This window comes from Saccoglossus kowalevskii, chromosome 8 (assembly GCF_978046115.1).
Source record: "Saccoglossus kowalevskii chromosome 8, keSacKowa6.1, whole genome shotgun sequence".
Classification (NCBI taxonomy): Eukaryota; Metazoa; Hemichordata; class Enteropneusta; family Harrimaniidae; genus Saccoglossus; species Saccoglossus kowalevskii.
In genome coordinates this window covers 3840345-3853489 of record NC_140648.1, presented here as the reverse complement: position 1 = coordinate 3853489, position 13145 = coordinate 3840345, and the positions used below count along the sequence as shown (strand labels likewise).

The 13145-nt window shown below is 38.7% G+C and overlaps 1 protein-coding gene across 2 annotated transcripts in view; it reads right to left on the bottom strand.

The window, feature by feature from the left end:
* The window catches only part of LOC144356861 (uncharacterized), a 32951-nt gene extending 19918 nt beyond the window's left edge, over positions 1–13033 (bottom strand). The window contains exons 1-2 of one of the 2 annotated variants that reach the window (XM_085502034.1): positions 12917–13033; positions 4092–6231 (exon numbers count right to left, since the gene is read on the bottom strand). In XM_085502034.1, the coding sequence (XP_085358160.1) occupies positions 5171–6231; positions 12917–13022 (1167 nt within the window). In that variant the 5' untranslated portion in view covers positions 13023–13033 and the 3' untranslated portion in view covers positions 4092–5170. Of the gene's footprint in view, positions 1–4091; positions 6232–12916 lie in introns of those variants that run through there. The other variant, XM_085502035.1, reaches the window with a different exon arrangement.
* Positions 13034–13145: the final 112 nt, after the last annotated feature.

The following is a 13145-nucleotide window of genomic DNA, read 5'->3' as shown; positions in this document are numbered from 1 at the left end:
CCTACACTGGATAAACAAGGAGGGAATCTAAAATACAACAAGCAGCCTATCGGCTGAGATAGCTCCGCTGTTAGCAATGCACATTTCAATTAAAGAACTGAAGACATCATTAGAAAATGAACAATATGTATAGTATCAAAGCAATCGGACTTACAGTTTTTAACAAGAAGTCGAAAATTCACTTTTTACGAAAAATTACAAAAATATTCACCAAAATTAGAGAATTAAAGATATCATTACAAAATGAACAAACCTGAGAGAGGTCCACATGTAGTACCTATATATGTAATATCAAAGCAACTGGACTTGCGGTTTTTAACCAGAAGTCGAAAATATCACTTTTTACCAAAAATGACAAAAATATTCACCAAAATTAGAGAATTAAAGATATCATTACAAAATGAACAAATCTGAGAGAGGTCCACATGTAGTACCTATATATGTATTATCAAAGCAATTGCACTTGCGGTTTTTAACAAGAAGTCGAAAATATCACTTTTTACCAAAAATGACAAAAATATTCACCAAAATTAGAGAATTGAAGATATCATCACAAAATGAACAAATCTGAGAGAGGTCCACATGTAGTACCTATATATGTAATATTAAAGCAATCAGACTATTGGTTTTTTACAAGAAGTCGAAAATATCACTTTTTACCAAAAATGACAAAAATATTCACCAAAATTATAGAATCGAAGATATCATCACGAAATGAACAAATCTGAGAAAGGTCTACATGTAGTATCTAAATATGTAATATCAAAGCAATTGAACTTTTGGTTTTTAACAAGAAGTCGAAAATATCACTTTTTACCAAAAATTACAAAAATATTCACCAAAATTAGAGAATTGAAGATACCATCACAAAATGAACAAATCTGAGAGAGGTCCACATGTAGTACCTATATATGTAATATCAAAGCAATCAGACTATTGGTTTTTTACAAGAAGTCGAAAATATCACTTTTTACCAAAAATGACAAAAATATTCACCAAATTTATAGAATCGAAGATATCATCACGAATCGAACAAATCTGAGAAAGGTCTACATGTAGTATCTAAACATGTAATATCAAAGCAATTGAACTATTGGTTTTTAACAAGAAGTCAAAAATATCACTTTTTACCAAAAATTACAAAAATATTCACCAAAATTAGAGAATTGAAGACATCATCACAAAATGAACAAACCTGAGAGAGGTCCACATGTAGTACCTATATATGTAATATCAAAGCAATCGGACTTGTGGTTTTTAACAAGAAGTCGAAAATATCACTTTTTACCAAAAATTACAAAAATATTCACCAAAATTAAAGAATTGAAGATATCATCACAAAATGAACAAATCTGAGAGAGGTTCACATGTAGTACCTATATATGTGGTATCAAAGCAATTGGACTTGCAGTTTTTAACAAGAAGTCGAAAATATCACTTTTTACCAAAAATGATAAAAATATTCACCAAAATTAGAGAATTAAGGATATCATTACAAAATGAACAAATCTGAGAGAGGTCCACATGTAGTACCTATATATGTAATATCAAAGCAATTGCAATTGCGGTTTTTAACAAGAAGTCGAAAATATCACTTTTTACCAAAAATGACAAAAATATTCACCAAAATTAGAGAATTGAAGATATCAACATGAAATGAACAAACCTAAGAGGGGTCTACCCAAGGTACATATACACCAAGTATCAAAGCATTCAGGCTTGTAGTTTTCAAGAAGAAGTCAAAAAAGTAAAACATTGACACGGACGACGGAGACGACGGAGGACGACGGACAATCACTCATATGATAAGCTCCGCTCGACAAAGTCAACAGCAGAGCTAAAAAACGATTAATAGATAAAGTGAATGATAAACTGTCCAATTTTGATCTGGTGGACATTTGGCGGATAAAAAATCCAAACAGGAAACGCTTCACATGGAGACAAAAGCTCCTGTCATACAATGTCGTCTTGATTATTGGTTCATTTCTGATACCCTACAAGATCTTGTGAAGTCAGTAGAAATCAAACCATCCATCTGCTCAGATCACTCAGCTATTACTCTCTGTATTCAAAGTGAATCATGGGGCAGACATGGTCGGTCCTACTGGAAATTTAATAATTCTTTGTGTAAAGATAGAAATTATTTCCTAAAGCTATCAAATCAAATCAAGCAGTGGGAGTCTGAGCTTTCAGGCAAAGACCCAATGATTTCCTGGGAGTATCTAAAGTATAAAATAAGACGTTTTCAAAATCAAAAGCTCAAGAAAAAAACAAAAAACAAAAATCTTCATGAACTGGAATCATTAATTGAGGACTTGGAAAATAATCTTGATAATGAAATTAAAACAGAACAATATCATGAGACAAAATTGAAAATAGAAAAAATCTGGAATGATAAAGTACAGGGTTCCATTATACGATCTAGATGTAATCATTACGAGCTGGGAGAAAAAAGTAATAATTTTTTTCTGCATCTGGAGAGATCAAACAAAACTAAAACAACTGTGAAACGCTTACAAATTAACAATACTGAGGAAACAAATACTGATCACATCATGTCCTATATTAAAGAGTTTTACTCAAATTTGTATGCGAAAGATCATTTAACAGAATCAGAACTGGGCGCTCAACAATTTTTATACAGTACTAACACCCCTTGCCTAGGTGAGGAAGCAAAGCAGTCTTGTGAGGGAGCACTAACTTTGAATGAATGTTTTAGAGTCTTAACTTTATTACCAAAAGATAAAACACCTGGTAATGATGGCTTGTCAGCTGAATTTTATCTAACATTTTGGAACATTATTAGTTCACATTTACTCAATAGCTTAAATTACTCTCATAGAAAGGGACAGTTAACAGAGTCGCAAAGACAAGGGGTCATAATCCAGATTGCTAAAAAAGGCAAAGATAAAACATTCCTTGAAAACTATAGACCAATCTCCCTCATTAATACAGATGTCAAGATAGCCTCTAAAGCAATTGCAAAATGCATTTATACCATCCTGCCAACTATCATTCACCCAGACCAATGTGCGTTTGTGAAGGACAGATTTATAGGTGATGCAATTCGCACAGTTTTTGATGTAATGTGGCTAACTAGACATCAAAATACACATGGCGTGTTAATATCACTGGATTTCAAAAAAGCTTTTGATTCTGTTGATCACAAATTTCTGATAAAAACATTGGAGGTATTTAATTTTGGTAATTCCTTTATAAATTGGGTAAAAACATTTTACAGTAGCATCTCTTCCTGCGTGATGAATCATGGAAAGTCAACTGGTTACTTTCCCATTGCAAAAGGTGTGTGGCAGGGAGACCCCTTATCCCCTTATCTGTTTATAACAGTAGTGGAATTACTTGCAATCAGTATTCGAAATAATTCAACTATAAATGGTATTGGTACCTTTAACAAATTTATTAAGTTAGTAATGTATGCAGACAACATAACCTGTACAATTAAGCCCACCTCAATGATACCGCTCTTCAATACAGTTAACAAATTTGGAAAATGTTCAGGATTAAATCTAAATAAGGATAAAACGGAGGCTCTTTTGTTGGGGTATGGTCACAGACCAAAAGAGAAAATAAATATTAAATGGTCAAATGGAATAACAATTTTGGGAGTTTTTTTCACATATGCATCTGACATGTCTATTGAAGAAAATTTTTCAAAGAAAATCAACAGTCTGAAGTCAGTATGCTCATTATGGTCTAGAAGAAAACTCTCAATAATTGGTAAAATACAGATCCTTAAAACCTTTGGCCTTTCCCAATTCATATATTTAGCATCAATGATTTCTGTGCCAAAATCTATTATAAAAAAAATCAATAGTATTATTTACAATTTTATTTGGAATGGAAAGGATAAAATTAAAAGAAACATCCTTATTTCAGATATTGAAAGGGGTGGATTGAATATGATTGAGGTGGACTCCTTTTTTAAAGCACAACAGATTATGTGGGTGAAACGGTTTGTTTCTGATAGCCAAGCCGAATGGAAGGATATATTGAAGGGACTATTGAAAAAGTTTGGGGACCATGTGTTTTTTTGCAACTTAATGCTTCAATAAATGACACAAGACACAAGGTTTTGGCAAAAGTGGAAGGGGGAGCGAATTGCAGACGCAGGCGTCGCAGCGAACAGCTCCATGATGCGACTCGCCTGTGAATTGCATCATGACGCCGAGCGCGTGGTACCTGGTTGCAACCTTCCACCAGCAGAGACTGTACAGGCGGGCGTCATGGCTGGCGTCCCCCTGGCGGGAGCCTGCAGATAGACTCACAACCCCAGGGGGATGGACAGCGTGGGTACCCGTGTAAAGTCTGCTTGGTCTGTGGTGGAAACCCCCTTTCCTGTTTATTGCTAAGGTTGTTCATGAGCAGATAAACATGAGTTACACTTGAGTGAGATCGGTAATGGTATAGAAATTGGTATATAGAGACCTTTGCATGAATGGGTGGGTGGGAGGTCTGCTGAGACGATGTGTATCGTACGGTGCGGCAAAATGAACTGATGCTTGAAGAGGATGCGAGCACGGATAAGCGAATGAACAGTCTGGTGTTAATTAATGTAAATCCGACTGAAGGACGAAATGTGAGCAAATATTGCATGAAGTACAATGTGGCATGGGAGGTGTCAAAATATGAAAGGGGGATGCCAGCTTGGTCAATGCATGTCATAATTGAGCATTAACACAGATTATAAATTATATTCATAATCATACTATTAATGCTTCAATAAATGACACAAGACACAAGGTTTTGGCAAAAGTGGAAGGGGGAGCGAATTGCAGACGCAGGCGTCGCAGCGAACAGCTCCATGATGCGACTCGCCTGTGAATTGCATCATGACGCCGAGCGCGTGGTACCTGGTTGCAACCTTCCACCAGCAGAGACTGTACAGGCGGGCGTCATGGCTGGCGTCCCCCTGGCGGGAGCCTGCAGATAGACTCACAACCCCAGGGGGATGGACAGCGTGGGTACCCGTGTAAAGTCTGCTTGGTCTGTGGTGGAAACCCCCAAATTAAAGGCAGGATGATGTGTTACAAAGTCTATCGCGATAGGATAAAACAAAGCATGGTTAGACCGATGAAACATTAACTAAATACACTGCAAATACATGCAACGAAAACGAAATGAAATCTCAAGACAAATGTCGAAATTACAGTTAAGGAAGAGCAAGTGACAAGTGACCCGGAACTGAGCGGATGATGCTGGGGGGTGTGCGAATGTACGTCTGGTAGGCGTCGCTGCGCCACCTGCCCAGTGCCTTGATCAACCAGTCCGGAAGATTTGCGTCGGCAGCTGTCGTGGCTGCACCACTGCGGAAACTGTGAGTAGTGTAACGGTTAACATCTGGTACAGATGCGCGAGTGAGAAGGTCTCGAATGTGGTTGCTAACAGCTTGCCGCGTGAGGAAATTACTGTTGGCGAACTGGAATGCGGGTAGGTGAGCGACGGAACTATGTAGTGCTTTGTACGCCTGGTATGCCTGCACGGCGCAGACCGATGATTGTGAGGGTGCGATGATGATGTTACATCCCCGGCGGAATGGGTCTGTCTTAGACGCCTTGAGCGCAATGACGAGGTCTGTGTTGCACGTGATGTCTGCCGTCAGTAAAGTGCGTTGTGGATCGAAGGTCATTGACGTGGGTGCGATAAATTCACTGACTCTCAAGAAGCCGAAGAACGCCAGTGTAAAGGCAGACCACAACATAGCTTTGTCATGGTCGCAAATAGTGGGATGGTTTGCGACGGTGTTCTTAAGCATTCGCATTAGTGCAATGGTGATTGGGAGTTTTACACGATTTGGCACGCCGTGATGTCTTTTAATGCCTTGCATAGTGAAGTGAAGCAGGAGGTCGTCGCGTATTGATGAGGTGAAGCCAGCTTCGATGTGTGCACGGATGATAGCTGCGAGGTAAACTTTTAGCGTGCCATAGGTAAGTGACGATGTTGCGAGATGTGTCATAAACAGAATCGTTAAGCGTTGCGTTAGTGGATAAGGATTCATTCCATACATGCGACAGAAGAGAAGATAGCGAGTTTGTCCCGCATGATATGTCCGTCGTGTACCTGGTGCAATGCTCAGGTTGATGTAGTGGCAGGCTTGTTGTGTGAGGTTGACGGGACTACGTCGCACATCGGAGCCGTTAAGAGGGTGCACAGGTCCGGAGTTTTGGTTGGGACCCTGTCTGCCTGAGGTGCCAGTCGTTGAAACCGCAATATCTGTTGGCGAGAGAGAGAGTCAGCGATATCGTTATTAAATCCTGAGATATGTGAGATCATGACGTGAAAGTTATTAGATGCTGCAGTGAAGAACAGCAGTCGGACAAGTTGCATGATCCGTGGACATGATGAGGAGCCTTTTTTCCATATTTGGACAACTGATATGTTATCGCAGTGAAACCGTATTCGAAGACCATACCACAAGTGGCCCCAAATTAAGGAAGATAGTAGAATTGGTAGAAGTTCCTTCCAGGCAATAGAGTATAAAGGGTCATTTGTAATGAATGTAGGCCAGGTGTTTGCGAACCAATGACCCTTGTAGAATGCCCCATAGCCAAGTGTTGCTGAGGCGTCTGTAAACAGTTCGAATTCTGGGGACGGTATCCAGTTTGGGTTGAGGAGGGATGCTGTGCCGTTCCAAGATGGCAAGAAGTCACACCACCATTGAACGTCGTGCCAGAATTCGTCAGTGAGTGTTATGACTTGAGAAAGACTGGTGGCTGTCATGCTGATATCAATCATGCGCCTCAGGAAGATGCGGCCGGCTGGTATGCACTTACATGCGAAACTGAGGCATCCAATGAGGGAGAGCAATTCACGTTTCGAGCATGTATGGCGGGTCAACCAGCTTGGCAGCTTGACAAGTAGATCCGCAAGCTTGTCCTTAGGTAGTCTAATAACCATGTTGACAGTGTCAAGCTCCACCCCTAGAAAGGTGATGACAGAGCAGGGACCCTCAACCTTTTCTGTAGCAATGGGTACCCCCAAGTGGTGACAACTTTGCAGCATAACATCCATATTGTGCTGGCAGGCGTTAGTGTTTGCCGGTCCAACTGTCAGGAAATCGTCTAGGTAGTGTAGAAAATCCGTATTCCTTGCGCGATGACTAACGATCCAGTGAATGGCATCAGCAATGCGGTTGAAGAGGTATGGTGCTGAGCGAAGCCCAAATGGCAGCACACGGTCGAAGAAATAGCATCCTTCCCAAAAAAACCCGAGCAGGTGCCAGTCTTCCTTCCGAACTGGGCATAAGCGAAATGCGTGTTTAACATCGATTTTTGCGAGTAAGGAGCCATGGCCATGCTTGTGAATGAAGGCTACAGCATCATCGATGCGTGAGTAGACCAATGAATGATCTTCTTTTGAGATATTGTCATTGACGCTGTCAAGTGTAGGTTGGGAGAGATCCATGATAATGCGAAAACCCCCACTTTTCTTAGGCCGAAGGCCAAGAGAATTACAGACAAAGTTTTTGAGGGGAGGACGTTTAACTGGTCCGATAGTGTGACCAAGTTTGAGTTCTTTTTGGATTGATTCTGTGATGATAGAGGGGTTGATGCGAGCGGACTTGGCGTTGCGTGTAGATCTTGGGTAGTGCTTGCCGCGAAATCCAAGGTTAGCCCCATGAGAAATGTCAAATAAAATGGCTGCTACGAATGATTTGTCCGGGTGATCGTGCAGTTCTTGCGCAAAGGAATCGAGCTTAAGAGGTGTGCTTGGGTGCATATTTTCGACCACGTGAGCTGGCATGATCATTGGCGTGAAAGGGTCGTGGTGTGTAGCCACGAAAAAGCTGGTTTTTCGTCTCGGTATCGCGGTGGCTAGTGGCAGTGTGGCCTGCAGAGTGGCAAGACGAACAAATGTGGAGACGATTATACCGGCATGGAGTTTCGCAGCGATCTTGATTGAAATTACGGCACACTGTATTGTTATAATTGTCAGCAGATTCGTTCACCCATGTATAAGGATTCCTGCTTCGTTGGCATTCCTGTTTGGTATGACCTTTCTGATGACAGTCAGGACATGTTGGAATGAGCAGATGGAGTTTTTGTTGACAGAATTTGTAGTCAAGTTGGTTGTTAGGCAAACTCCAGTTCCGTAGGCCAGGGTAACGTGAGTAATCTAGACGGAATTCTTTGTCATAGGTGACCCATGCTTCTGGCTTGAACTCAAGAGCTCGGCTGGCGATGTGACGCTGGTAATTGAATAGATGTACAGCCTCATGGGGGAAAATAATGTGCCCTATAGGCAGCAAATGTTGACCAACATTCTAGCCAGTTTGCTAGATCGCGAATTTCATTCTTTTTTGCATGTTTTGAGAGAACAGCGACTGAGGGATCGTCAGAGTCCAAAGCCACTCGGGTGTTTGAGATCTGGGTGGCATTTGGTTTTCTTGAGTCAGGGTGTAAATCGGACAAATCAACAAACTTACCCCGGTTTGCTAGTTGATTGAGTATTTGCTGGTCGACGTATGGTAAAAACAAGTCTGCAGGTGGGATGATAGGAGGAACTGCAATGCTGGCATTGTTCATCATCGGCATCGCCTGTGTCGCAGTGTTGATACCGGAAGCGGAAGTGAGAATGCCCTCACCGGCGAAACGTTGTATGGGAGCGGCCATGTTGGTTGCGTTGAAATGACCCCCGGTAGCAAAACTTTGTTGACTAGGATTAGCGTGAGCTAGCGATGCTTGGCTTGTAGTGGCTGGAAGTTGTTGAAACATCGAATTGTCTTGATGAGCGGTATTATTATGTACGATCGCATTATGTTGACTAGCTATTGGCAAGGTAATCGGAAGGCTGTTATTTGTGAGAGAGTCAGTTGGCGTCGAACTTGATGGCGTTGTTTGGCTTGGGTCGCGTGATGACACGAGGCTTGCCGACAGTTGTGGAGCAGCCGGCGGTTGCGAAATATTATTCGGCTGCGTTTGACAGTTTCCTTGCTGTTGTAGGCTACGAACGAGATCTGCGAGTTCGCTTCTGCTAACTGTGATGACATCGCTGGGGAAGTTCGTGGACTGTAGTACAGTGGGATCTCCATTGTGTGCTGACGATTCTTGCGGAGGTGAGTCAGTTACGTCTATAGTCGCAACATTTTGGAAGCGAGCTGGAGTACGACGATTTCGTTGAGACTTGCGACCGCCACGGCTGGTGTTAGATCTTCCGCGTCCTCGAGGCATGTTGGAACTGGATGTTGTGAAGAAGAACTGGTATTTGTGACAAAATGAATGGCTGAGATGCTTTAGCAAGGAATTCTGCTGAGACGATGTGTATCGTACGGTGCGGCAAAATGAACTGATGCTTGAAGAGGATGCGAGCACGGATAAGCGAATGAACAGTCTGGTGTTAATTAATGTAAATCCGACTGAAGGACGAAATGTGAGCAAATATTGCATGAAGTACAATGTGGCATGGGAGGTGTCAAAATATGAAAGGGGGATGCCAGCTTGGTCAATGCATGTCATAATTGAGCATTAACACAGATTATAAATTATATTCATAATCATACTATATGATGAATCAGAATTTGAAAATCAAATCCCACCCTTTTATTATGATATTATCCGGGAATGGTCATCTCTGACATCATACACTCCAAAAACAACATCTGAAATTGATAAACAAATATTATGGAACAATAGATTTTTAAAAATTGGCTTTCGTACAGTCTATCTGGAAAGTTTGGCAAGGAAAAAAGTATTAAGAATAATAGACCTAATCGATTTCTATGGAAACTTTCATGACTGGCAATATTGGAAGGTAAAAGGTATCACTTTGACAGAATACCATACTATACAAGGCCTAATCTCTGCAATACCAGATGAATGGAGAGAGAACATTCATGCTAATACCCATGAATGGTGTGATTTTCAAAACAAAGTCAAATGGAATTCTAAGTATGTTGCAATTAATACACTGACGAGCAAAAAGGTGTACAAGTCTTTGTGTGAAAACATTATTGAAGAGCCAAATATTGCCATAGACTTCCAACATTTGTATGGGATGAAACAAAATGTAATTTTCAAACTACCTTTCAAGACAACAATCTCCACAGATCTTAGAGCATTCCAATACAAAATTCTACACAGAGTTTTAACAACTAATGTAAAACTGTATAAATGGAAAATAATCAATTCCCCCCACTGTTCTTTTTGTGAAAAAGAAGAAGAAACATTAGAACACCTATTTGTTAACTGTATTGTTGTAAAGAGACTGTGGAGACTGTTGCAAAGTGATTGCAAACTTATTGCCAATTTGGTTTGTAATGTCAAAAATATTATTATAGGTCTATGTGAACCGGAAAATATACTATTAAATCATTTTATTTTATTATTTAAAAAATATGTATATACATGTAGGGTTCAAAAGGTTCATCCAACAAAATACGCATATAAAAGTTGGATCAGGGAAAATAGAAATATTGAACTACAAATCGCAATAAACAAAAACAAAGAGCTTATCCATTATCAGAAATGGGAACCATTAACTAATTGGTTAGATAATGGGTAAATTTAGATGTTATACCAGATCATTTTTCCTTTTTTTTTTTTTCTTCTTCTTTTTTTTCTTAGTTTTATTTTTCCTTTATTTTTTTTTTTTGTGTTGTATGTCCATTATTGAAACAAAATAAAAATATTGTTTAAATAAAAAAAAAAAAATCTCCGAGAAATCATTCCGGACGGACTGACAAAGGCGAAACTACAAGCCCCCTCCCGGACTTAGTTACATATACATATTTCTCCTGCATAATTGTAAATTGTGAATAAACAGTGAATAAAATATAAAAGTTTGTGATTAGAAACCTAGTTCGTCAGCTCCTGACCGATTCAAATTTCCAGCTCTTATAATAATAATAATAATAATAATTTTATTCAACACGAAAATCTACTACAGAGAGTAATTTTATGGTTGTAAAACAAGAACAGAAATAATACAACTAATATCACAAATAGCACATTAAACATAAGCTAATGTTATTGTTTAGTACAAAGCAAGACGGAAGTACAGTTCAATCCACCAGTATCACGAATAAAACATTGAATACATGTAACTAAGAATGGAGGAAAAAATACATGAAAATTAGTATAACCATAAAACTACTAAGCTACTAAATATGCCATTGCATTAAAACTACCTGCAGACTAATTATGAGATGACAGTGAAATGAAATGAGATGACATACAGTACATATGTAATCGATTGCATAGAGTTAAAAACAAGCAGCTTCTCGGCTGAGATAGCTCCGCTGTTACCAATGCACATTTCAATTAAAGAACTGAAGACATCATTAGAAAATGAACAATATGAATAGTATCAAAGCAATCGGACTTACAGTTTTCAACAAGAAGTCGAAAATATCACTTTTTACCAAAAATGACAAAAATATTCACCAAAATTAGAGAACTGAAGATATCATCACAAAATGAACAAATCTGAGAAAGGTCTACATGTAGTATCTATATATGTAATATCAAAGCAATTGAACTATTGGTTTTTAACAAGAAGTCGAAAATATCACTTTTTACCAAAAATTACAAAAATATTCACCAAAATTAGAGAACTGAAGATATCATCACAAAATGAACAAATCTGAGAAAGGTCTACATGTAGTATCTATATATGTAATATCAAAGCAATTGAACTATTGGTTTTTAACAAGAAGTTGAAAATATCACTTTTTACCAAAAATGACAAAAATATTCACCAAAATTAGAGAATTGAAGATATCATCACAAAATGAACAAATCTGAGAGAGGTCCACATGTAGTACCTATATATGTAATATCAAAGCAATCAGACTTACAGTTTTCAACAAGAAGTCGAAAATATCACTTTTTACCAAAAATTACAAAAATATTCACCAAAATTAGAGAACTGAAGATATCATCACAAAATGAACAAATCTGAGAAAGGTCTACATGTAGTATCTATATATGTAATATCAAAGCAATTGAACTATTGGTTTTTAACAAGAAGTCGAAAATATCACTTTTTACCAAAAATTACAAAAATATTCACCAAAATTAGAGAATTAAAGATATCATTACAAAATGAACAAATCTGAGAGAGGTCCACATGTAGTACCTATATATGTAATATCAAAGCAATCAGACTTGCGGTTTTTAACAAGAAGTCGAAAATATCACTTTTTACCAAAAATGACAAAAATATTCACCAAAAATAGAGAATTGAAGATATCATCACGAAATGAACAAATCTGAGAGAGGTCCACATGTAGTACCTATATATGTAGTATCAAAGCAATTGGACTTGCGGTTTTCAACAAGAAGTCGAAAATATCACTTTTTACCAAAAATGACAAAAATATTCACCAAAATTAGAGAATTAAAGATATCATTACAAAATGAACAAATCTGAGAGAGGTCCACATGTAGTACCTATATATGTAATATCAAAGCATTTGCACTTGCGGTTTTTAACAAGAAGTCGAAAATATCACTTTTTACCAAAAATGACAAAAATATTCACCAAAATTAGAGAATTGAAGATATCAACATGAAATGAACAAACCTAAGAGAGGTCTACCCAAGGTACATATACACCAAGTATCAAAGCATTCAGGCTTGTAGTTTTCAAGAAGAAGTCGAAAAAGTAAAACATTGACACGGACGACGGACGACGACGGACAATCACTCATATGATAAGCTCCGCTCGACAAAGTCGACAGCGGAGCTAAAAACTCCATGATTGTAACCCTGGATCCATGACGTTGTTAGTGGCCGTGGGCTTATTATATTCGGTCGCTTGACTGCCCACTCAACACCAGTCAAGCGACCGATGTAAATATCGTCCGCTCGACACAACGACATGGGACCAGGGCTACCATGATTGCAGTGACATTTGTCCATTTCAGATTTCAGTCATGTAAAGGAATGAATTGACTTACGTAGGAATGTATTCCGGGATATTAGTAATATTAGCTGAACGCCACACTTTACATGTAACCAGAGCAAACGAAAACTGTATAATACGGTTCTGTCCTGACGCGGCATGTGATGTAATTTTTATTTATAAATTGTGATGTAATTTCTATTTATAAATTTCTTTTTGAATGATCGTGGGGAATCCGTTATAGCGCCCCCAGGTAGCGCTCCCTTGGTAATAGGGTCATAGGT